General features: G+C 44.3%; 1 protein-coding gene across 1 annotated transcript in view; it reads right to left on the bottom strand.

The window, feature by feature from the left end:
- ANKH (ANKH inorganic pyrophosphate transport regulator) overlaps positions 1-13605 on the bottom strand; it is a 142593-nt gene that overhangs the window by 27955 nt on the left and 101033 nt on the right. The window contains exons 7-8 of the mRNA XM_082836180.1: positions 12595-12687; positions 8811-8906 (exon numbers count right to left, since the gene is read on the bottom strand). Coding sequence (XP_082692306.1) covers positions 8811-8906; positions 12595-12687 — 189 coding nt within the window. The remainder of the gene's footprint in view (positions 1-8810; positions 8907-12594; positions 12688-13605) is intronic.

Below are 13605 nucleotides of genomic sequence, written 5' to 3'. Positions count from 1 at the left end.
AGAAGAACAAACAAAACCCAAAGTTAGCAGAAGGAAAGAAATCATAAAGATCAGAGCAGAAATAAATGAAATAGAAACAAAGAAAACAATAGCAAAGATCAATAAAACTAAACGCTGGTTCTTTGAGAAGATAAACAAAATCGATACACTATTAGCCAGACTCATCAAGAAAAAGAGGGAGAGGACTCAAATCAATAAAATTAGAAATGGAAAAGGAGAGGTTACAACAGACACCGCAGAAATACAAAGCATCCTGAGAGACTACTACAAGCAACTCTATGCCAATAAAATGGACAACCTGGAAGAAATGGACAAATTCTTAGACAGGTATATCTTCCAAGAATGAATGAGGAAGAAATAGAAAATACAAACAGACCAATCACAAGTAATGAAATTGAAACTGTGATTAAAAATCTTCCCACAAACAAACGTCCAGGACCAGACAGCTTCACAGGTGAAATCTATCAAACATTTAGAGAAGAGATAACACCCATCCTTCTCAAACTCTTCCAAAAAATTGCAGAGGAAGGAACACTCCCAAACTCATTCTATGAGGACACCATCACCCTGATACCAAAACCAGACAAAGATACTAGAAAAAAAGGAAATTATAGACTGATGAATCACTGATGAATATAGATGCAAAAATCCTCAACAAAATACTAGCAAACAGAATCCAACAACACATTAAAAGAATCATACACCACGATCAAGTGGGATTTATCCCAGTGATGCAAGGATTCTTCAATATATGCAAATCAGTCAATGTGATACACCATATTAACAAATTGAAGAAGAAAAACCATATGATCATCTCAATAGATGCAGAAAAAGATTTTGACAAAATTCAACACCCATTTATGATAAAAACTCTCCAGAAAGTGGACATAGAGGGAACCTACCTCAACATAATAAAGGCCATATATGACAAACCTAGAGCAAACATTATTCTCAATGGTGAAAAACTGAAAGCATTTCCTCTAAGATCAGGAACAAGACAAGGATGTCCACTCTCATCGCTATTATTCAACATAGTTTTGGAAGTTCTAGCCTCGGCAATCAGAGAAGAAAAAGAAATAAAAGGAATACAAATTGGAAAATAAGAAGTAAAACTGTCACTGTTTGCAGATGACATGATACTATACATAGAGAATCCTAAAGATGCCACCAGAAAACTACTAGAGCTAATCAATGAATTTGGTAAAGTTGCACGATACAAAATTAATGCCCAGAAATCTTGTGCATTCCTATACACTAATGATGAAAAATTTGAAAGAGAAATTAAGGAAACACTCCCATTTACCATTGCAACAAAAAGAATAAAACACCTAGGAATAAACCTACCTAGGGAGACAAAAGACCTGTATGCAGAAAACTATAAGACACTGATGAAAGAAATTAAAGATGATACCAACAGATGGATAGATATACCATGTTCTTGGATTGGAAGAACCAATATTGTGAAAATGACTCTACTACCCAAAGCAATCTACAGATTCAATGCAATCCCTATCAAATTACCAATGGCATTTTTTACAGAACTAGAACAAAAAATCTTAAAATTTGTATGGAGACACAAAAGACCCCGAATAGCCAAAGCAGTCTTGAGGGAAAAAAACAGAGCTGGACGAATCAGACTTCCTGACTTCAGACTATACCACAAAGCTACAGTAATCAAGACAATATGGTACTGGCACAAAAACAGAACTATAGATCAATGGAACAGGATAGAAAGCCCAGAGGTAAACCCACGCACCTATGGTCAACTAATCTATGACAAAGGAGGCAAGGATATAAAATGGAGAAAAGACAGTCTCTTCAATGAGTGGTGCTGGGAAAACTGGACAGCTACATGTAAAAGAATGAAATCAGAACACTCCCTAACACCATACACAAAAATAAACTCAAAATGGATTAAAGACCTAAATGTAAGACCGGGCACTATAAAACTCTTAGAGGAAAACATAGGAAGAACACTCTTTGACATAAATCACAGCAAGATCTTTTTTGATCCACCTCCTAGCGTAATGGAAATAAAAACAAAAATAAACAAATGGGAGCTAATGAAATTTCAAAGCTTTTGCACAGCAAAGGAAACCATAAACAAGACAAAAGGAGAACCCTCAGAATGGGAGAAAATATTTGCAAACGAATCAACGGACAAAGAATTAATCTCCAAAATATATAAGCAGCTCAATTTTAAAAAACAAACAACCCAGGGCTTCCCTGGTGGCACAGTGGTCGAGAGTCCGCCTGCCAATGCAGAGGACACGGGTTCGTGCCCTGGTCCGGGAAGATCCCACATGGCACGGAGCGGCTGGGCCCGTGAGCCATGGCCACTAAGCCTGCATGTCCAGAGCCTGTGCTCCGCAGCAGGAGAGGCCACAACAGCGAGAGGCCCACGTACCGCAAACAATCAAAAAAACCCAACCCAATCCAAAAATGGGCAGAAGACCTAAATAGACATTTCTCCAAAGAAGACATACAGATGGCCAGGAAGCACATGAAAAGCTGCTCAATATCTCTAATTATTAGGGAAATGCAAATCAAAACTACAATGAGGTATCACCTCACACCAGTTAGAATGGGCATCATCAGAAAAATCTACAAACAACAAATGCTGGAGAGGGTGTGGAGAAAAGGGAACCCTCTTGCAGTGTTGGTGGGAATGTAAATTGATACAGCGACTATGGAGAACAGTATGGAGGTTCCTTAAAGAACTAAAAATAGAACTACCATATGACCCAGCAATCCCACTACTGGGCATATACCCAGAGAAAACCATAATTCAAAAAGACACATGCACCCCCAATGTTCACTGCAGCACTATTTACAACAGCCAGGACATGGAAGCAACCTAAATGCCCGTCATCAGATGAATGGATAAAGAAGATGTGGTACAAATATACAATGGAATATTACTCAGCCATAAAAAGGAACAAAACTGGGTCATTTGTAGAGACGTGGATGCATCTAGAGACTGTCATACAGATTGAAGTGAGTCAGAAAGAGGAAAACAAATATCGTATATTACCGCATATATGTGGAACCTAGAAAATGGTACAGATGAACCGGTTTGCAGGGTAGAAATTGAGACACAGAAGTAGAGAAAAAACGTATGGACACCAAGGGGGGGAAGCGGCGGGGCGTGTGGGTGGTGGTGTGATGAACTGGGAGATTGGGATTGACATGTATACAGTGATGTGTATAAAATGGATGACTGATAAGAAAATAAATAAATAAACATTAAAAAAAAAAAAAAGAATCCCTCTTCTCACCTGCCATCCTGAAACAGTCCAGTTCACCCAAAATCAACCTGTGAAAGTAGCCTATTTGGCCAACCAACAATTTGTCACAGTTACTGGTTTCTTAGAAACCTGCCTCTTTTAAAGTTTTCTGAAGTTTATAGCAATATGTCTTGGAAGGATTGGCAGGGCCCTGGGGGGCTGTGAAGGCTCTAGGGGTCTCTGGGGCCTTCCCTCCTCCCCACTGTCTACTGTACCCACCTCTGTCATTCTGCTCCATTTCCTCTGACTCTCCACCTCTCCTTTCTTTCCCGACCCATGGTCTCTCTCCGCTTCTCCTTCTGACCTGCACCCTCCATCTCTCTGACATTGTCTCTCCCATCTCCTGCTCTTTGCACTTGCCCTCCTGCCCCTCCGGGTTCGGCATCCGGGGGGTGCTCGGTGTGACCGTGTAGGCTGTTCGCTGCACAAAGCTGCCCTGCTGGCTCTGCCTACCAGCATCCATCTGGATGGACTCCCACTTCCATCTTGTAAAAAGGGGGTTGGGGGGGCCTCAGCAGCAGCCCAGCCTGTGCTTTGCAAGGATTCTTCCCCACCGCCCTGGCCCCAGAGGGGCCCCCTCTCTTGGCAACAGCTCCCCCAAACTAGAGCAGTGGGGAGCTTAAGAAAACACCAAATGTTTAAAAAATGCCATTGTGAAGTCAAAATGGAAACTGGTTAACTAAAATCATCTAAAGCTGTTAAAACTTCCCCATTTAATATGATTTGCTACGAACTTTAAACAAATTAAAAAATTAGAAAATTATTAAAAAATTAAAATTAAAAAAATTAAACAAACAAACAAACACACGTTTGGGTAAGTTGGCAAGTCTGGTAAATTTAGCAAGCCCACCCATTGGCTTCAGCAAACCGGCCTAACATCCCGGAATATGGAGGTCTGCTACCTTTTGAGGATGCTCCTCTGCACCAAAAAGGCTGTTGAAAAGACATATCCTACCTTGGTTCACGGTTACTATCTTACCCCCAAATCTGGAATCCAGGAGGGAATCATGGTAAGTCCCAAGGGGTTTACAAGTGGCCATGTTTCTGTAAGTTTAGCATTACCAGTTCTTCTCCCCAAGAGGAAGGAACGATGTTCCTGCTTCCTTATATCACAAGCTCGTTGCCGCCACCCTCTGTCTGTGATCACCATGACTGTCTACTAGAGAAACGCAGCCTTTCAGGACACGCTAATTATCATGGGGCTTTATAGTCAGTCACATAAGCGATGGAGACCATGGCCCTACCAGAAGGTTCAGGGCAAAACTGGTTGTTTGCTTCTGACCCCAACACCGTCTGCGGCCTTATTCTTTGTGGTCCTGCCTTCTCCTGTGCAGCTCTGATGGCTGGTCTGTGATGCTTTCTCCTCTGTGTGGCCACCACACCACAAGCTCCCACCAAGCAGCACACCATCTGCAGCTGTTCTTCCAAATCGATTTAAACTGTACGTATTTTTGAACTGTGTGTTCCTTTGCCCCTAACAGCGGCGTGTCAGTCTGCAGTCACCTTGCTAACCCTGGTTTGCATCGTGCCCACTCCTTTGTTGCTATTGAGGGGATTAATTTTTATCTGACGGTTCTACCATGTTGAAGCTAATCTTCTGGATCAACTAAAGCTCCCCCTGTCCTCATTCGCATCAGATGGTCTAAAGAAATCAACCAGCACTTCACTAAGCATTCCTAAAGGCAGCTCTGAAGGCAGGAAAGCAAGATGCTACTTGAGAAATACTTCTATTTTCCTACTCTGCTCTCTTCCTAAATCCACTTCCTCTTCCAACTGGGCAGAAGGCATTTGCTGCTTTTCTTGAAGCCCACTGGATCAGACAGACTCCTGGATAAGAAAATGAGGGAAGAACCAACTTTTAGAGTTGGATAGATACTCTAAATTTAAATTGAAAATCTATAGTAGGGAATAAACACATACATGCATTGTAGCATTCTGAAATATTAGTCTCTTACTAACTGTCGAAAGTATCTTTCACAGGCAAAGGAAGATGTTGAACCCAAAGTGTCAGGGACTGAAGAGTGCACCCATTCTGACTGCAATTTGAGTTTTTGCTATAGACAGTACACCTTTTCGTTTGAAAAGCAGGTAGCATCACTGGGTCATTAAGTGTCTGCAGGATCTGTGGGGTCAGCTCTTCTCAAAGACCCAGGGAAAAGAGCTATTTATGCCCAAAGGATCAGAGCTCAGGAAAGTGCTCTAATCCTAGGCGATGCATAGAAAGCTGTGGAACTATCAGAAGGCTCGTACTTGGTACCCCGTATCATCCACTGGAATATACATGATGTGCTGATCTTAAGTGCTCTGCTACGTTAATTTCCTGACACTGAGACGTTTCAAAATTAAAAAAGGGAAGATAGACTTGGGAGTAAAGGGCATCTTCAAAGCTTTCAAAATAGGATAACCTGAGTATACATGAGGAGGTGTTGCTCATGAGGGGCGGGTGCCATCGGTGCCCTTCTGATCCTTATCTCACAGGTAAGTATTAGTTGAGTCATGTATTTGTGTTCTGCTTACTGTGCCCCTTCTGTGTCGGGCAGGATGCTAAGCCCTGGGGATAAGAGGTGACTAAGCCACAGACCCTGCCTAGGGAAGTTCAGAGCCTCCAAGGAATCACAGATGTGAAGAATGAATAAATACTGTAAAAAGGTGTATGCTTTACAGTGACAGTGAAACGCTGAATTTAGGGGGAAAAAGCCCTAACATTTTTTTCTGTGTATCTTTTAATGGCAATTCCTCTAGCCAAGATGTTGGACCGACTGATTGAATCGTTATAAGGATAACGTATGTGAGACACACCATAAGCTGCAAACTCAGACACTGCTGTTTTTAGTGTCGGAGAAACCACCGCTTCAAGCATGCCAGCAAGTGCCTCAGTCCAGAGCCTCAGGGCCAGATATCTGTTCCTGCCTGTTGGAAACAGCGCAATACAGAGGAAAGGGCCCCAGAGAATGAGCTGGGAAGTCTGGCTTCCAGCTGGCGTTGTTACAGGCAGAACTCTGAGATACTGCAGGTTTGGGTCCAGAGCACTGCAGTGGAGTGAATATCACGAAAAAGCAAGGAAAAAAACTTAAGTTTTATTATTTACAGGTATACCTTGGAGATATTTCAGGTTCAGTTTCAGGCCACCACCATAAAGCGCAGGTTGCAACAAAGCGAGTCACATGAATTTTTGGTTTCCCAGTGCATATAAAAATTATGTTTACACTATACTGTAGTCTCTTAAGTGTACAATATAGCGTTATGTCTAGAGAACAAATGTACATGCCTTAATTTAAAAATACTTCATTGCTAAAAGATGCTAACCATCATCTGACAACTCAGGGTTGCCACAAACCTTCAACTGGTAAAAAAAAAAAATGCATTATCTGCGAAGTGCAATAAAGCGAGGTCTGCCGGTCTGTACTGGTCTGTCCTGGGGCAAGTCACTTATCCTCTTATCCTCTCTGAGTCATTTCCTTTACTAAAAAATCATGGGATTTGATCAGTTCATCTTCAAGTTCCTTTCCAACACAGGATTCTGAGTCTTTGTTTCTACGGTGACAAATCTACCCTGAGATAGATCTGTAACTTCTAGTTACAGATGGTAGGATTAGACTAATTGAACTTATTAAGTAAATAAAACCTCTACATGGGAAATCAAAGCATTTTTCTAGATCTTACTTGGTTATCATTTCAAAATACACTTGTTGCCCCTGTTTGAGAAGTACAGGTTATTGCCCGTGAACTGAAGGAGGAAAGGAATATCCTTAAACCCAGTCTGGTAAAGTTCTCCACTGGACTCAAGCGCAGCTGCGGGAGGAGGTTTAAATGCAGAGAGAGGAGACCCGGCCGGACTCTGGATAGCAGAGCGAGGAACGACCGGAAGCTCCCAGCTCTCGGCGACGGACGAGGTTGCAGTCACAGAGCCTGGCACCCGAAACCAGCTGAGCTCTCAACTCCCGGTCACTTAACACAGTCTCCAAAAGCTGAGGTCTGTTCCTGGGACAGAAATCTTCTCTGTTTTTCCCCCAAATACTCTTTTGAACGGTTTCAAGGTTGTGCAGCGTTTCGCTAATATTTTAGGGAACTATGGAAAAACTTGCCCACCACAGGGAGAAATAATGCAGCCAGGAGAGCAGGGTTGCCGGGGGCAACCTGTCCTGATTCAGGCAGGCATGCTACCAGAGATCCCCCCCACCCCGGGGACGTGGCCTGGAATAGGCTTCTGACACCCCCCTTGCAGTTTCCCAGTTTCAGGAGGGAAGGACTGGAGGGAAGGGCTGGGCTGGAGTGACGGGACAGCTGAGAATGCAAGGTCATGACTCAGTGTCAGAGGTGTTAGGTGATGGGCTATATATCTTGTGTTGCCCTTGATACAATCTATTCAGGCGTTGGATCAATGGATCAAATATTAAGCTGTGGGTTTTGAAAAAAAAAATCCATAAAAGGCTTAAAATGTGTGTCGGGCTTGATTTCAAAGGACCACTATGAGGGCTTATCTAGCTAAGTGGTTCTTGTGATAATGGCCAGAGGGACCATGGTCAGTGTGTTCCTGTCATCACCATGTCCCCAAACCTCTTATTGCCTTACGTCCTCCTTATCAGTCATTCATGATGGAGCTGCACACACCCAGGCATTTCTGCTACATTCTTACATTGTACTATAAAAATGGAGAACTGCTACAGGACTTAATAGGACACATGTAGTCACAATAACAAACAAGGAACTGAGTTCAAAAGACCCCTATTTCTTTTTATCCTCTTCTCATCTCCATCTTTAGAACCCAAAAGGCACAGTCTACGATGTGAAGTTGATTATAAATGTTATTTTCTTACGACTGTTGATAAATGTCATAAACAACCTTAAATTATACACCATGTGCTTTGGATTACAGAGCATGTAGGAATCTTTTCCATGTTTTTTTGAACGTTATGTCTCTTACATTTGAATTACCCAGGGGAGTTGATAAAGGAAGGATGTGCGCTGTTTATTTAAGGCTGTACAGAGTCACTGACAGGCCCTGCCAACAGTGAGGTGTTATCCACACTTGTTCACACCAGTATCCCTGAAGATGGCAGGGCTTGGGATCCAGTAGGTGCTTGACAAGCAAGTGTTGAATGATAAATAAATGGGGAGGATATATCAGCGTAAACGTATGAGGAAAGGCACTTTTACCAGCGAAACAAACACCACCAATTAAATTTGGAAAAGGGACAGAGATGGTTATAGAGTTGACTCTGGGTATTTAGAAACGGGCTGGAAATTATTAGTAAGAGTATGAAAAATGAAAGGCAAAGCCTGCCTCTCTTCAGCACGTAAGAAGCCCTTAGAAACGCCAGAAGTTGACCCTCTATTCTTAGACTCAACGCCCTCCTTGAACGACGATCGCTCATATTTTGAGATGAAAATGTCTCGAAGAGGTTGTTATCTAATCTAGCACAACATCGTATTAGGGACTCCTGGAACTCTCCCTTGAAAATGGCGATTACCCCCCTTTCCAAAAACAAACACAGGTGGGGGCGGGGATGGGTCTCTCCTTACCGTCAGCGACAAGGCCATGCAGACGAACGTGAACTTCTTGATGTGTGCTGCAGTGACTGCGTTGCTCGTGCTCACCAGCTTATTGCTGGGGTTATTCTAGGGGGGCAAGAAAAGGCTCCACGTTATCCTTGGCTGACCACACATGCACCGTACAGAGCATCTCGTTTCTGTTGTATCTGATGCGTCTCAAGTGTAGATGTCGAGTGACAGCTTGGCAGACAGCTGTCACTCTGAGTCTCTCTCAGACAGCTGCCATGTTTCAGGACATGAATGCTAACCAGAGGGGGTTCTGGACTGAACGCCTGGCAGTGTCTCCTGAATGAGTCCTCTCTCCTGGGCGCTGGGTGCCCACCCAGCTAGGCCAGAGTCCCAGCCCATCCTGCAGTTCCCGACCGCCCTGGAGCTCTGCAGACAGGCGTGGCATCTGGGCCCGTATTTGAGGGCACACGTCAAGGCCCTGTGAGGTGCGCGTTTGCTCTCCGAGATAAAGGACTGTGTGTCTCACCCATCTGTTTATTTTATTTTATTTTTTAAAGACCTTTTTTTTGATGTGGACCATTTTTTTAAAGTCGTTATTGAATCTGTTACAATATTGCTTCTTTTTTTTATGTTTTGGTTTTTTGGCAGCGAGGCGTGTGGGATCTTAGCTCCCTGACCAGGGATTGAACTCGTACCCCCTGCACTGGAAGGTGAAGTCTTAACCACTGGACCACCAGGGAAGTCCCTCACCCATCTCTTTAGCTCCTGCAACTTAGCACCATCTTTCCTGAGTAGAGAAGATGTTCAAACAGGCTTTGTTAGATTGAAATGTAAGCAAATGATGCAGACGGCCCAGAGGTCCTCTGACACGTGCCCGAGGGATTGCTGGGGCCATCCCAGGGTCACTGCTAGGCGTGCCCATCACCCAATCTAAACGAGCGTCCGGCCCTCAGCCTTGAAAGGCAGCAGAGGAAAAACAACGCCAGCCTCCTTACGGATCCCATTAGTCCCAGAGCCGACTCACAAAAACTAATAAGAACCTCCTGTATAAAAAAATAAATAAAATAAAATTCAAAAAAAGAAAAGAACAAACGGTGAGCCCCTGGCTCCCATATCCAGCCCAATGAAAGACACACAAGCAGAGGTGTTACAGGTCCCACTTGCAAAAGAGCTTTTGATGTTTGCTTCCCTTCAGAGGCTGAGGCAATCTCTCGAATCCCTTCCCCTTTATGCCACCTCTGGAGGGGTTGACATTTTCTTAACTCCGGTCTCTAAAGTACATCTGCTTTTCTGAAAAACAGACTGTGCACAGTGCAAATCACAGCAGGTAGGATATCTCTCCATCTCCTCTCCCCCAAGGATCTGCGAGGGTGGTGCCCCGGTGGCCTGGCCGAGAAGGAGGCCAGGCCGGGAAGAATTAGGAACCTCCAAATGCACACGCCACCCATGGTGGCAGCCACGGGCCCCAGCTCCTTCAGGTGCACTTTTATTTTTAAAATAGCAAATATTTCTGCAAGTACGGTTGGAATAAACTAGCACATATCATTAGATTAGCATCTGTGTCCCACCTTGTTTGCCCCATCTGCTCTTTCGCAGAAACATAGTCTTTTGCATATAATAACTGAACATTAGAGAGAATTTGGATGAGTGGAAAACTCTCCCAGCTCACTGTTTAGCTAGAAACAGCAGAAGTTATGCGAGAAATTTTAAATCTCTTATTCTGGAACGCAGAAGGGGGCTAAGGATTTCAACTGTCAGTGCAGCAGATTCTGGAAGTCCACACAGAGGTGTCTTAAGATTCGGGTGAATAGACGGCATTCATGGGAATGGCTTGGAGTAGCGCAGTGGAATGCATGGCAATAATGGGGGAGGTTTCAAAAGGGTTCTGAGTAACTCCAGCACCTGGCTAGAGGTACGCTCCTCAAAAGAATTTTTTTGTTTTTAGGAATAAAGACACAGACCTACTAGAGAATGGACTTGAGGATATGGGGAGGGGGAAGGGTAAGCTGTGACAAAGCGAGAGAGTGGCATGGAGATATATACACTACCAAATGTAAAATAGATAGCTAGTGGGAAGCAGCCGCGTAGCACAGAGAGATCAGCTCGGTGCTTTGTGACCACCTAGAGGGGTGGGATAGGGAGGGTGGGAGGGAGGGAGATGCAAGAGGGAAGAGATATGGGAACATATGTATATGTATAACTGATTCACTTTGTTATAAAGCAGAAACTAACACACCATTGTAAAGCAATTATACTCCAATAAAGATGTAAAAAAAAAAAAAGAATTTTTTTGTAGTGCCTAACCTCTGTGATGGTGAATAAAACAATGCTTATCTTGGACGCTCTTAGTGAAACTGTATAGCGCTGTATTGTTAAGCTTTACTATTTCAATGTAGCCAAAAACAATTTCAGATGAGACACTCACAGCTATGAGGTTCTAACACTTTAGAACCTGCTACTGAGTTTTATTATACAATCTTATATTCCAAGAGCTAGACATTTAGCAAGATGACTTATATCCATTTTGGTTTCTGAGGACTTACTTCTATACACATGTTCCTTGACAATGAAAACACTGATTTCTATCAATGGAGTGGATGAAACCCACTCAAACACAGCTCTCTCCTGCAAATGACTCAGGCCTTCGGAAGTCCACTCTCAAAGGCCTAGGAAGCAGGAATCAAAAGAATTTTTTCGGAAATGCTCTGCATCCTAATGTTGTGAATGAATGTTGGCAATCAGTGGAGGGTCCAGCTTACAGTTTACTGGGGAAGTTCCACACCCAGTAAAGAGTTCTGGGCAATAGCCTACCCTCTCTCACGTTAGGCTGCGTGGGGGCCATCCCTGAAGCACTTGGAGGTGAGTTGCTATTTGTGGGTGATTGACTATAGGTGTGGGAATAGAGGCACGTAATCAGCTGGGGACCCTGGTGAAGAGGCTTCCTCTCCTCACCTCCTAGGGCTCTTTATGGGATCACATGAAATGATATCAGCAATGGCTCTGAGCTAGTTCTATAGAAATTCAAGGCCAAACAGTTGCTATTAAGAGTACCAGTGGCAGGTTCTGTGCTTCTTTCTTATTTTTTATTTTAAAACATTGTACACTATCTTGCTGGGGGTCTGTTTTTCTACTTCTTTGTCTCAGGATACAAGTCTACAGGTTCAAATAATTAAGCTTTAATGAAATAGGCATTTCTCAAATGATCTGCAGGCAGGTCAGTCCTGACCTGGCCTCAGGTTACAGGTCTGAAGGCGTATGTGCCTTCCTGGGCTGTGTCAACAGCTGTGGAAGGACACAGTGGCCGTCACCAGAAGCTTCCAGCTGGAATAACTGCGCTGCATCCCAACCAGCCTGGACCCATGGCTGCTGCATGGACAACTTCGGTGTGCATGTACCCCAGCACCCTGCAAGACAGCCTTAAGCTTATGAACTTAAGCACAGAACTTCCTGTACCTTCACATCTGCTATAAAGTATCGGTTTAACTAAAAAACAACAAAAGAGAAATGAAATACAATATACTAAAAGTTTTTGAGAGTATAATTTCCCTTTTGCAAATAATTTCTTGACAGGAATAACCTTGAAGTGAGTATCGGTTTGCAGAGGCATCATGGGAGCGGCATCAAGGCAAGTGTAAATTCGCCTCTGTTATTTTCTGAGTTTCCTCCGCCAGCCCCAAAGCCTCATTAATCTTGCAGAGCGAGGTGAGATTAGAAACATCACTGCGCCCGTCAACGGCGATCCCTGTCTATCAAACCCTAATTTTAAAGAGTGTGTTTCAGAAACCACGGTGCACGGGGTTCTCACCTTGTCAAAAGCAGGGTAGACAGCACGGATTTCCGTCAACCAGCCATATGGCATGTGACCCACGGGGTATGTGGCTGTCAAAATTGCCACGGCCTGCAAGAGGAAGAGCCGGCAGTTAGCAGGGCATCCGCAGAGCCTGTGTCCAGCCACTGCCCGCCGTCTGCCACGTGACAGAGCAAGCCATCTCAGGTGTGGTCCCCACTGACAGGTCACTCCACCCTGGGTGACAGCAGGAGGAAGGGGCAGGGGCTCCCCTGCATCCCGGGAGCAGGCTGAGTGGACCCAGGGTGTGCACCTGAGACCAGGGGGATGAGTCTTGTTTTACGTGAATCCAGTGAGGAAGGGGTCCAGATCACTGCCTGAGAAGCCAAGATTTCAACCCAGGTCCACCAAATTCTCACTGAGCTAAACCAAACCTTCTAGTCTAGCCCAATTCTTGAGTCTCAAAATGCGATTCTGAGCCCCACCCCTGCTCTCTGGAGACTCTGCACTTAGCGTCCACCGCTCTGCCTCCACGCCACCCCCCAGGGAAGCTGACGGTGTGCGCTGGTCGATGGCTTTATGGTATCCTCCACCCAACTCAACTCACTTTCAATCTGTTCAGCCAGGAGAGCCCAATTTTGATGTTTAACTTAAGAAAACTAAATTAATACTTCTCATAGGAAGGCTCACAGGTTCTTCCATGAAAATGAGAGTTTCATTTCTTAGGTGAATGAAGAGGAAGAAAATTTAAAACAGAGCACCTAACCCTACATTTTTGGCAAAGTTCAACTCCCTAACTAGCTAGGACAGGAGGAATCAGGCTTCGTCTGTTCTAATGACCATAACAGTGATGCCAGGACCGTGAGCGAGGTGGGTCCCCAGCGGGTCAAGACACTGCTGTGAGGAGCGGGTGGTGGCATCAGGCGGCCCTGGATTCAAACCTCACTTCATCACTTCCCAGCTGTGTGAAGCACGAACACTCTCAGGCCCCGTTTCTGTTCCTCCGGCAGAACCATGAGAATAACGACA

Source organism: Leucopleurus acutus, assembly GCF_964270905.1.
Source record: "Leucopleurus acutus genome assembly, chromosome: 3".
Taxonomy (NCBI): domain Eukaryota; kingdom Metazoa; phylum Chordata; class Mammalia; order Artiodactyla; family Delphinidae; genus Leucopleurus; species Leucopleurus acutus.
The sequence above is the reverse complement of the archived record's forward strand: the minus strand, read 5'-3'. Positions and strand labels throughout refer to the sequence as shown.